This window comes from Octopus sinensis, unplaced genomic scaffold (genome assembly GCF_006345805.1).
Source record: "Octopus sinensis unplaced genomic scaffold, ASM634580v1 Contig01407, whole genome shotgun sequence".
NCBI lineage: Eukaryota > Metazoa > Mollusca > Cephalopoda > Octopoda > Octopodidae > Octopus > Octopus sinensis.
The window spans coordinates 52,236-65,625 of NW_021824831.1; the positions used below are offsets into that span (position 1 = coordinate 52,236).

The 13,390-nt window shown below is 33.6% G+C and overlaps 2 protein-coding genes across 2 annotated transcripts; both read right to left on the reverse strand.

Annotated features, from left to right (window-relative positions):
• Positions 1-11,052: 11,052 nt before the first annotated feature.
• On the reverse strand, positions 11,053-11,376 carry LOC115227049 (tigger transposable element-derived protein 6-like). The gene has a single exon (XM_029797984.1). The coding sequence runs from the start codon at positions 11,374-11,376 to the stop codon at positions 11,053-11,055; it is 324 nt and encodes a 107-aa protein (XP_029653844.1).
• Positions 11,377-11,447: 71 nt separating this feature from the next.
• On the reverse strand, positions 11,448-11,882 carry LOC115227051 (tigger transposable element-derived protein 6-like). The gene has a single exon (XM_029797985.1). It carries the CDS (start codon positions 11,880-11,882, stop codon positions 11,448-11,450), a length of 435 nt encoding a protein of 144 aa, XP_029653845.1.
• Between the last annotated feature and the right edge of the window lie 1,508 nt (positions 11,883-13,390).

Genomic DNA, 13,390 nt, shown 5'->3' on the forward strand with positions numbered 1-13,390 from the left:
CATTTACGTAATCAAAGATCTATCTTACTCGTCAGAAGCGGGAATAGTCATTGAATCTGGAATAGCAGAAATTTCCACCACAATTATTTTTTGCTAGAATAATTGAGCGGTTCATGCGTGTTGGTCGTAGTCGATGAGCATGGTCCGTCTCTAAAACATGTGAATTGGGGAATGAACGCCCAATCTGTAGGACATGAACTCAAAAAAGAGAAAAGACGAATAGGTCCCTCTTTCGTAATGAACCTTTGGGTGAGACGGAGCTCATAAAGCAGTAACCAACTGTCCGTCGTGTACAAGGTAAATCTTATGATTTTTTATAAAGACTTGTGAAAGGAGAGTAAACTGCCATATTCACAGAATTTTCTGGCAGCATTGTACACTAACTGTACACACATTTCCGCACAATGTATGATTATTCTGTCGAGTAATAGTCAATAGATTTTGGAATCCACCCCAACCAGCGAACTCGTCCCAGAAAGACTGTTCGAAATTCTGGCAGATATCGATTAGTGTGCTTTATTCAAAGCAATAACAAATTAAATAAATTTGCAAAATCATACCTTGATTGCAAATATGAGTTGTTTAAATTGACTAGATATCTAGTTAATATTCATTTAACTTTACATTAGAGCAGTAGTTCTCATCTTTTTGTTTCGCATACCCCTTGGTGTCTAAAAACATTTTCTCGTATCAAGTATCGATTTTTAAAAAATTAAAACAAATTATTCAGTGAATATTAATAAATGACTAATCTTTCTATTTTGGGATCTGTTAGTGAAAGATGGACTGATCTCACACGATGGACTGATTTTGAATTGAACAAGTCTTTGTTTACAGAGATATGTTGTCGGAAAAAAACCAAAAAATCGATTAAGCTATTCTTGGATACTTGAAGGTAAATCATAAACTTTTACGGAAAAAGTACACCCGTAAGATCTACTTCATTTATTTCTTAACATTACTTCCTAAAAACCTTTTTTCCAGAATGTCAACAATTCTAACTCCCTTCCTTTGTACCAAGAAATTCAAAACAGTAATTCGCGAGAAAATGCACGTTAAATAAGATAGGGTTACGCCCCAATACTTATTTAATAATATTTTCGATAGAGATTCACTCCGTTTGGGTATCTGCAATCGCCTTGGGCTCCCTGTCTGCAGACCTTACCCCTGCCGTTGTGGGGCTAAAGTTAACGCCTTTGGGCTACAACCTCTGTCTTGTCGAATGAGTGCCGGCCGATTTCCTCGGCACACTGAAATTAACAATTTAATTCACAAAGCTCTGGAAAGAGCTGGTTTCCCTTCAGGTCTGGAACCGACGGGTCTTGATCTTAAAGATGCAAAACGTCCCGACGGCTGTACGGTTTTCGCTTTTGAATCCGAAAAGCAGCTTGTTTGGGACGTCACCTGTGCCGACTCTTTCGCCAAGGGAGCCTTGAATTTCACTGCTTGTCGACCTGGTTCGTCGGCCGAGAAGGCCGAATCCACGAAAATGACGAAATATGAGGATTTGGGCGATCGATTTTGCTTTTGGGCAATTGCCGTTGAGACTTCTTGTGTTTTGGGGGGCAAGACGCTTGCTCATCTAAAGAAACTTGGCCGTCTGTGCACCCATCGCTCCAGAGATCCCAGGGAATTTATATTCCCTATTCAGAGGATCTCGCTGGCTGTTTTACGCGGGATTTGTCTCTCAATCCTGCGAGCTGGTACTTAATAGCTAGCTTATTCGGTTTTCCACTTTTTGTAAAATTAATTAGGTTCATATTGATAAATATAAATGTTTATTTTCACAAAAAATATGCCTGAGTTACGCGCATCTCTCAAACTCCGTAAAAGTACGTCTGTAAAACTTTCATCCTGGCTATCTTACTGTACAACTCAGAAACGTGAGGACTGAATCAGAAATGTGTTGAAAATCTCAGTGCTTTTTACAGGCAATAATTCAGATCACTACTGAGAATACATTATCTGACAAAGATGAAAAAGCGAGACTTATACTCCGTTTCCAAACCAGAGCACCTAGAGACAACTATTACTAAAACCCAATGAGTATTCTTTAACCACTTCGGCCCGATGAGGACTCTTTGTATGGATCCCTCTGTTCCAGCTAATGACATCACGGAAAGATACTTTGATGTCCTGAGCCTTTTCAAGCCAGGACACGCACTACACTACCACTGCTCATAAACAATGACCCAAAGAATGCAGGATTGCTATTAGAAGATGCAGACGACTTAAACAGACTTCGAAAAAGACAAAATAAAGTCGTTCACTGCTTGCATTTAAATTTGTCCTGAAAATTTGGAATTAGGAAAACAATGAAGGTCAAACCCATTCAGTCCAATATGTTGTGGAATTCGTTAAAATAAGAGTCTATATAGCAATCCGAACTGATACTGCTGTGAAAGAATAACAGACCAGATATCTTTGTTTATGAAAAAACTAGAAATTGATTACCATCATCGAGATTGGAATAAGATCGTAGAGTCGTCTGAAACATGTGAAGTGGAGAAAATACACAAATAAGGCCTGCTAGAGAGAACTGGAAATTATTCATAAAGCAAATCTAAGATTATTCCTGCAGTACTTATATAAGACCGTATTGTCTCTACTATAAGGGCCATCTTTATTCTCTTGACATAGCAAAAGAAACGATGCATTATATACAATCTCCCGCCAGCTAGCGGTTGAAGCATATAAGCCTGTAGAAAACAGCAATTCACACAGATTTAATGGAATCTTTGCTGACGTATTTCTTAAATAAGGAATTAATTCTATAAAAAATTAAAAAAAATAAGTCAACTGAGAAAGTAATTGTCTAACTTGATAGGTTCTCTTTCACCTTCCATCTTTTTTGAGGATCTCTCGCTACATATTAATTACTAGCTCAGCAGTTCGCTTCGCTCACTGCGAGCTAGCTCCTGCGGAGGCCCTGCTCGCTACGCTCGCAGTTTCCTTAAATAACTATAAATTTATGTAGATATATAAATGCGACCTGCTTTGATATAACCTTATTCTAAGGCCTGTGGATAAACGATGTTTGCAGTCCGTCCATCCTTGGCAAATATAAATAAATTTCTCTTCTACCTACCCTTGAGCACCCCACATACAGCTGGCCATGTGAAAAGCACTCGTTCTCTAAAAATAAGCCTACTACCTTTAAAGACTGTCCCTGGGCCTTGTTTATTGTCATAGCAAAACTTATCTTCAGCGGAAATTGTAGTCTCTTAAATCTATCGCAGGCCCTTTCATGGTCCATAATAACGTCGACCGATTATATATCTTTCTCTGCCAGGGATTTTCATTAATAAATCTAAATTTATATTAAGTACCTCATCATTAAGTGGAGCTAATATAGCTCGTTCACGCAGCCAGTCGAAATTCACGTAGTGTTCAGATAGTTTGGAATAGACGGCATTCAATAATTCTTCTGCTGTTTCTACGAAAATACATAATTCTTCCGGTAGCCTAATTTTCTGGTCGTGCATTTCTGAAGTGATTGCCCCATTTCCAATATCTAGAGGGATTTGTGGGAATATGCTATTAACGCCTTGTAAATGTGCATGTACATTTACATCTAAGCTTACCTTTTTCACGTGTGTCCACAAATATGACGATTTGAGGCAGGCATTCAATTCATCCGCAGGCGTCCCTCTTTGAATAATTGGCAGCGTCTGTCTAAAATCACCTGCCAATACAACTAATGCTCCCCCAAACAAATGGTCGCTACAATTCTTGATATCTCTATATGTTCGGTCAACTGCTTGAATGCGCCTTTATGAGCCATCGTACATTCATCCCAAACAATTAACCTAGAATGCATAATTCTATTACCCGTAGTTGAGTCTAACAGCAGTCCTGACCTTGTTCAGCTGTTGTCTAAGTTCCCTCACCATTTAAGCACATCTTCCCTCGTTTCTCTTTTTTTGTTATATGGTTCATATTCTCTTGTTTGTTAACATTCTCAGATCTCTCTTATAGGACATGCTTATGATTTTGTAAACGCGAATCAGTAATTTATATTAAATTTTCTACGTAAATTTATTTAGTGAAATTTATGTAAAGTGTATTATCCAATCAAAGCCATTATACTTAATTGCCTCTATGTTTAAAGGAATTGAAACTTTAGCATAATCGAACTTGTCTGTTTCGGTAAAGAAAATGATAATCAGCTTCATCTTTGTAGTATTATAAGGAAAAAAATTAAAGCCTGTTAAATCAAGGAGATTTAAATATAGGCAAATTGAAATTTACATGACTAATTTAAATTTTATTTGCCTCTATCTTTTAAGAAATCTAAACAGTAGCATAATCGAATTTGTCAGTTTCGGCAGTTAAAAAGAATCAATTATGTAAATCTCTAATAATTTTTGCTTTTTCCTTTTAGTGGTTTTCAAAATCTGATAATTGCACAGTCTATTCATGGTCGATAACAATTAGAGCTTTTATTTTATTTTTTTAACGAAAATTTAACAAAAAAGAATTTATGTCATCGAAAAAAGATAGCTAAGCTAATTAATGGCCTCACGAGGCTTGAAGGTTGTGGAGGACCTCATCATGTGAGTCGAGGACTTTCTTGTCGTTCATTTTAACAAAAACGCAGAAAATATTTTTTTTTAATTTTTGGGCTTGAAGGTTTTGGGGGACCACATCATGTGAGTCGAGGACTTTCTTGTTGTTCATTTAACAAAAACGCAGAAAATAATTTTTTTTAAATTTTTTGGCTTGAAGGTTTTGAGGGACCACATCATGTGAGTCGAGGACTTTCTTGTTGTTCATTTTAACAAAAACGCAGAAAATAATTTTTTTAATTTTTTGGCTTGAAGGTTTTGAGGGACCACATCATGTGAGTCGAGGACTTTCTTGTCGTTCATTTTAACAAAAACGCAGAAAATATTTTTTTTTAATTTTTGGGCTTGAAGGTTTTGGGGGACCACATCATGTGAGTCGAGGACTTTCTTGTTGTTCATTTAACAAAAACGCAGAAAATAATTTTTTTTAATTTTTTGGCTTGAAGGTTTTGAGGGACCACATCATGTGAGTCGAGGACTTTCTTGTTGTTCATTTTAACAAAAACGCAGAAAATAATTTTTTTTTAATTTTTTGGCTTGAAGGTTTTGAGGGACCACATCATGTGAGTCGAGGACTTTCTTGTTGTTCATTTTAACAAAAACGCAGAAAATAATTTTTTTTAATTTTTTGGCTTGAAGGTTTTGGGGGACCACATCATGTGAGTCGAGGACTTTCTTGTTGTTCATTTTAACAAAAACGCAGAAAATAATTTTTTTTAATTTTTTGGCTTGAAGGTTTTGGGGGACCACATCATGTGAGTCGAGGACTTTCTTGTTGTTCATTTTAACAAAAACGCAGAAAATAATTTTTTTTAATTTTTTGGCTTGAAGGTTTTGGGGGACCACATCATGTGAGTCGAGGACTTTCTTGTTGTTCATTTTAACAAAAACGCAGAAAATAATTTTTTTTAATTTTTTGGCTTGAAGGTTTTGGGGGACCACATCATGTGAGTCGAGGACTTTCTTGTTGTTCATTTTAACAAAAACGCAGAAAATAATTTTTTTTAATTTTTTGGCTTGAAGGTTTTGGGGGACCACATCATGTGAGTCGAGGACTTTCTTGTTGTTATTTTAACAAAAACGCAGAAAATAATTTTTTTAATTTTTTGGCTTGAAAGTTTTGGGGGACCACATCATGTGAGTCGAGGACTTTCTTGTTGTTCATTTAACAAAAACGCAGAAAATAATTTTTTTAATTTTTTACCTTGAAGGTTTTGGGGGACCACATCATGTGAGTCGAGGACTTTCTTGTTGTTCATTTAACAAAAACGCAGAAAATAATTTTTTTATTGATCTGGTTGTAACAATTTGATTAATGTGGGTGTGCACAGACAGACAGACAGACAGAAGACACACAGACAGACAGACAGACACACACCATACCATTTTATTATTAAGATATTCTACATAGGCTGAGGATCTCTTGCTACATATTATATTAATTATACAATAAGTTTTTTTGATACATAGGCTAACTTATTATCCACAGCTGAAAGCCCTGCCGATGTTAGTAATTATGATATCAAATGTTGCTTTTACCACAACATTCGCGCATTTCCATTGCCAAAATTTAGCTTCCAAAACAGACTTTATGTGGTTTTGGTTTTAGCTTCCAGAACTCTGAGACTAAATAAAGTTGAGAACACTATTATCCGATATGCACTCAAAACTATTTTAATTTCTCAAAGCAATACAGATTATATTAAAAATAACAAGACATAATAAATAAGTTAAAACTAGTTAATCTAAGGATAGCAGACACCACAGTGGGTACATCTGTTCTCTTGCATCAGAAGGCAACAGCAAAGACCGATTGGAAAAAATATTATCCCAATGAGTATCCCCAAGAGGCTATAACTTCTAATTACAGATCCGATCTAAAATGATTACTGAATGAACGCATACTCCACAGTTACTACACAGGGCATGGGCCGGGCGGACATACACAACTTGTTTGGGAGTGGAAATGTGCATTCCAGAATGTTGTGGCGCTGAAGGGTAAGGAGTGAATGTTGTTGTTGGCGCTGAAGGGTAGGGAGTGGATGTTGTTGCTGGAGGCACTGAATAAGGTGGGGGAGCATCATAAGCCATAACCACACAAAACAATAAATAATTTTATTTTTTATTTGAATAAAAAAATAAGATTGTTGTAAATTATTTTTTTTGCATTGACGAGCGTATTTTTGCATTGCTTTCAGAAGTCGAAGATGACGTCTAGGTTAGCTAGTTAAATGATACAATGTTACTATCTTGGCATAGGAATCGCAATAATTGTGGAGCTCCAATTTCCTTTTAGAATTTCTTATCCATCGCTAACAATTCTTTTAGTTGTGGATCGATGCCCATCCCATAAACTTTACGCTGATTTACAGTCAATTGAAGTTCTTTACCTACCTTCGAAGATTACAACAATTCTACAGCCAATGGATCAAGGAATCATTAGATCAGGGGTGCGCAAGTGCGGCCGCGAGTCGATGAATGTGCGGCCGTGGGCACAATTAGGTCATCAAGCAACTAATCTTAAATATAGTGCTCATAGTGTTAATTAATCAAGAAAAACCCTAAATAATAATTAAAAATATTCATATTAAATAAAATTCTATTTTTATATAATGGTTAACCTTTATTAAAAGTAATTATCATAAACGGCTTAATTTATTTATGTCATTACCTGTTAAAAGACGACGTGCTTTGAATGACGAAAAAAGAAAATTTAATATCAACTGGGAAAGTGAATACTTCGTAGTCGAAACAGACAACAATAGTATGCAATGCTTATTGTGCCATGAGATTGTGAAAACTATAAAACGGGACAATGCTAAACAACATTTTCAAAGACATTTAGACCACCTAGTTGTCAAGTCCATATATCAATAATTTGAATATATCTTTGCAAGGTAAGGACCAAACAATTTGTCGAATCTATAAAAAAATTAACGATTTTATGGATACATGCCGCCTACTGAAGATTCACATAGAAAAAAATGAATTATTTTATTTTCAAAAAATCAAAAATCTCATTGATGACAAAATAATTAATTATGACGATCTTACACCAAATACATTTAATACTATATTCGATTATATTTTGAAACAATTTGAAGAGCGATTTAACGAATTAAAAAAAATTGAACTCAAACTTCAATTAACTGCAGCACCACATACTGTTTCGATTGAGAATGCGCCATTGGAATTTCAAATTGAATTATTGAAATTAAAAAATGATTTAATTTTGCAATGATTTAATCAGCCACAGATTATCCAAATTTACGTGAAATGGCAAGAAATTATTCTCGTTTTATTCGGATGCACATATTTATGTGAGTCTACATTTTCCAAAATGAAATATTTAAAAAGTCAATATAGATCTCGGATAACGGATGCAAACTTAGAGTCATGTTTGCGCATAATGATATCTACCCTACCAGTGCATTTCAATAAGCTCGCAAAAAATACCAAAGATCCTGGCCGTCATTAGAATAACTTGTATAATACATTTCTTTTAATTAATTTTCCTTCTTTCTTATCTTTTGTCCATGAAATAATTATTTATTTTAATAATATGATGTCCCTGATGAACGAAAGCATTTCCTGTCCAAGAACTCATTCGGTCTCGATGACAATGGGCAACTTATGCGGGCACTTTTAATAATTAAAAAAAATTACTATATTAATATCAAAAAAATAATGCAGAAAATGTGCGGCCGTGGAAGAAAAGGAAAAAAACATGCTATGCGGCCGCAAACCCAAAAAGCTTGCGCACCTCTGCATTAGATCCTTCAAAGGACATTTTAATAAACTTAAATTTGAGTTTATGTTAGAAAAAATTGAAAATGGAGAAAATCCACTGGAAGCTCATAAAAAAATAACTTTAAAAGACGGTCGGTCTTCTTTTTACATATTTTGCCTGGAAAAAAGTAACGACCAAAACAATTAAAAATTGTTTCGGACATTCAAAATGGATCGAATGTGAAAATCAATTCGAAAGACCAACTGTTGAAATTGATAATTATGATCAAATGGTAAATACAGTAGACCAGAGGTTTCAAATGGGAGGCGCGCCTCCCTAGGGAGGCGTTGACTCGTGTCAAGGGAGGCGCGAAAAGTATTTCAGAAACATTTTTAGAAAATTATATCTATGTAAAAAACGTGACTATATTCCGATAATAAGAGTTATTATTTAAAAATTATATTTTTTCAAAATTTATTTAATTTATTAGACAATTAAATAATTTTAACACATGAATAAATCTTGAGTGGTTGCAAAAGAAAATTCACGAATAATAAAGATTTTGACGATGGTTCAAAAAATCAAAATGATTGGAATATAATCAATACCACTCCAAAGACAAGAAAATACTTTCCATCTTACTTATTGTTAGGATTCACACGTATCTTTGTTGATTCTATGGAAAGACCCCTCTGTTGCTTTGCCTCAAAACACTTGCAGCAGATAGTATGAGGCCATGCAAATTAAGAAGACATTTTGAAACGATGCATTCTGAACATGTCCATAAGTCTGAAGAATTTTTTAAAAGAAAATTAGAAGAGTTTGATAACCAAACGAAATCGTTAAAAAAACTTGTTTCTGTCTCTTCAAATGCTTTACTAGCATCGTACAAAGTTTCTTACAGGATTGCAAAATGCAAGAAACCGCACAATATCGGAGAAACTCTAGTTTTGCAGCAGCTATCGATATGGTTGAAGCAATGTTGGCGAATCCTATGCAAAACAATTACAGCAAATACCGCTTGCTGATAACACAGTCGCTAGAAGAATTGATGACATATCTGAAGATCTTTGTGATCAGTTGGTTTCTCGACTACGTAACTGTAAATTTGCTATACAAGTTGATGAGGGAGCTGACATAATAAAATGCACATTTAATTGCATATGTCAGATATGCTGAAGAAAGTACAATAATAGAAGATCTATTATTCTGCAATTGTGAGGTACGCTGGCTATCTCGTGCAAAAGTGATTAGAAGGGTGTTTGAACTCAAAGATCAAGTTGCAGATTTTCTTGATGAAAATGATATTGAAGATGCAAAGTTGTTCAGGGATGATGACTTTATTGTCAAATTTGCCTATTTAGTTGACATTTTTGGGAAATTGAGTATATTGAATAAATCAATGCAGGGACCACAACTACATTTATTCTCTCAAAAGGACAAAATAAAAGCATTGAAAAAAATTGGTATTATGGAAATCAAATATACAAAAAAATATCTATGACATGTTTCCACTTTTAAACACCTTTTGCGCCATAGTGAACATTGAAGCAAACAAAGACATATTTGCTGACATTTGGATTGTTTGTTGAAGCATTTTGCTCACTATTTTAAAGATCTCGACTGTAAAATGTTCGAATGGATACAGAATCCATTTATTGATGAAGAAGATAATCAATTTGCATTGACAACTTTTGAAAAAGAAAAATTGATAGAATTGTCATGCGATACATTATTGAAACAAAAATTTGAGAGAGAACCGCTAATTTCTTTTTGGTTGAATGTAAGAACGGAATATGAAATTTTGTCGAATAAGCAATGAAAGTTTTGTTGCCATTTGCTACTTCATATTTATGCGAAACTGGATTTTCTGCACTAGCTGCAATTAAATCTAAATATCGAACTCGTTTAGTAGTGACTAATGAGCTAAGAGTAGCACTCTCTGCGATGACACCAAGATTTGAAAAACTTTGCGCCAAGATGAAAAAAAATTATCTCATTAACTTTTTGTTTTAAAAAAATGTTTTTGATAAAATAATAATTGTATTATATTAGGAATATAAAGGGAGGCGCAAGATTGTACTTTTTCTCTAAGGGAGGGCGGTAAAAAAAGCTTGGAAACCTCTGCAGTAGACTATTCATTTAACGAAAATGAAAATGAGCATTCGTTAAATGAATTTAACGAAAAAAATTGTTTAATTAAAAATGTTGTCATGTAATCGGTAATTTTAGGTTCCTTCTTTTTAATTTTTGCCAATATATTTCTCAAATTTGTAATTAGGTGAATATGTTCACCAGATTCTTGCAAAAAATATTTTTCAATATTTTCCAAATATTTAAGTGCATCTGCATAACCAATGGGATTGTCATTTGTGCTATCTATTTCTTCATGCTCATTTTCTTCCTCACATTGTATTGTATCAAGATACGCGTTTTCTTCGCAGACGACAGGTGCACAAACAGGAAACTCAATCATAATTTCACTTTTATTATCTTTAATTGTAAGGTGATTTAAATTTAATAACTTTTTCGTCAGTGGATTCTTCGAGTATTTTTTCATCTATCTTCGCCCAATTATTTAATGCCTTGTTAAAGCAATTTTTGATAGTGTCCACTGTGACTTCGTTCCAAGCCTCAATAATTAAAGGTAGAGCATTCACTAATTTGAATTTGGTAAGTTCATCTGTATATGACAATGTTCCTATATTTGTTTCCATACTCAAATTTCTAGTCATTCCTTTTTTATACAACGATTTAAATTCTGTCCAGCACAATCCCTTGATCAATTGGTTGAATCTTAGATGTTGTCTTTGGAGGAAGAAAATACAATTCGATATTACTGAATTCGCCATCAAAATAGTGAACTGGCGCATTATCTAAAAGAAGCAAAATCTTTCTATTTTCCACACTCATTTTGGAATTTAACCGTTCAACCCAGTTTTTAAAAATTAAACTGGTCATCCAAGATTTATTGCTATTTGCATATTGAATCCCAAGATTATTCATATTAATATTTTTAAAACCATGAGGATTTTTGAATTTTCCGATTACCAACGGATGCTCTTTATCTCCTTCCATATTTGTGCATAATAACAGTGTTATTCGTTCTTTAGAAAATTTTCCTGAAGCCCTTGATTCGGAGTCAAGAACTAATCTTTTTTTGGAGTACATTTGAAAAAAAGGGCAGTTTCATCGCAGTTGTAAAAATTTTTCGATCCATATTTTTTTAACATGGCTGCAAAGCGTTCATACGAATCTATAAGCAAAACGGGATCCACTAATTGTTTTTCTCCAGAAATCGTGAGTGTTTTTATTTTATACTCTTCCTTAAAGCGTGAAATCCATGGGTGAGATGCTTTGAAATTTTCAATATAAAATCGTTGAGCAATTTTGAGTGCCATTTCGCGTACCATTTCATTAGTTATGGTGTGATTACAGAAACGTTTGTTCTGAATCCATGCATATAGTGGTTCATATATCTTATCAGTACAACTTTTAAATGTAATATTCTTTTTTTGTTTGTGACGCCTTGATCCATACCATTGCATTTTCTTCAACGTTGAATTGATCACTCCAATAGGCATATTAAACCGCTGAGCCAAATTTTCTTGAGTAACATCAGGATTATTTTTCTTGAAATCAATAACTTCCAGTTTTTGTTAAATTTGATAAGTTTTTCTTTTTTTCTTCATATTGTTCACCCTTGCACACATGGTTTACTACAAAGAAATAGCGAGGAAAAATTATTTTAAAATTTTATCAAAAATTTTAATTTTCGTTATTTAAATATTCGTTAAATATATTTAAATATTCACTAATACAAAGAAAAAAAATTTTATTTTTGAATTTATCTAAGGAAAAACGTAAAAAAATATTTTGACTTTCGTAAAATGAATATTTTCGTTAAATTTTTTTTCGTTAAATGGATAGTCTACTGTATCTTGAAAATATTGGACCCGGTGGATAAAGATGATTTTATTAATCATGAATTTACCGAAATAGATGAAATTAAAGATTACCTTAATATTGCTGGAGATTCTTTTCCACACAAATATGAAGATGAAGATACTCATAATGACGAATCTCATGTGACTTCAGAAGAGGCTTTGAAAATGTTGAAAAGAATAAAGTCATTCTTTTATCAAAATGAAAATTTTGATATAAATTCGTTGGAACTAATCGAAACCGTTATTAAAAATATGGCTGAATTAAAAAAAACTATTAAAGATTTTTTAGTTAATTTTTTCCTTTTAATTTCTTTCGATTCTCTTTGTTTCTTTGCTCAAATATGACTTGGAAGGCTCACTTATGATCGGAAAGTATCGAAAACGGAGATGTTTTCAAAATTTCAATGTCAACAAATTTATTGATTATTTCTATTGCTCGCCATTTTTTCTTCGGTCCCGAAAATGGCGAGCACCAGAGGTTTTACTGTATACTGTAAACTCAATTAGCATTTAAAAGACAGACTTTATAGTAGAGACCTGTTTTATCAGTCTCGAAATCTTGAAAAAAACTTCCTTGCTCTAGTGAACATTGGATTTTTATCAGCATAAAATCAGAAGTTATAAAAAATTTTCTTTCCAGTATTTTTAAAAAAACTTCTGACATCTTAAAACACTAAATAAATAAACTTTATACTGCATGCATCAGCTCCATTGCCATTCCATGTTTTTCATAATGTTTAAATGGTGTTTTTCTAACACATCTTGAAACTTTTTGGAAGATGGTCACATCAAAATTACTGTGGTGCTTGGCTGCGGACTTAATATGTCGAATAAGCATTAAAAATCAAACAGTTCTTTCAAATGGAGCCTTGACTGTTCATATTTGAAAATTCAAAATTAGAAAGATGGTTCTACTATTGATTAGATCTGTTTAAATGGAATGGTTAAATTGGCTCTACTTCAAAACCAGGGAATGTTTACTTCAAAATTAGACTAGAACTCTATAAATTTGGGGTGCGGATATCGAAAGGCCTCCCGGGCACATCATTTCCTTCGTCCACTTAGGAAGTTGGTAATCCACTGCTTCCTGGAAAATCTGTTTGAAATTATTTTTAACAGTAACGCCATTAGAATTGAAGATTGTA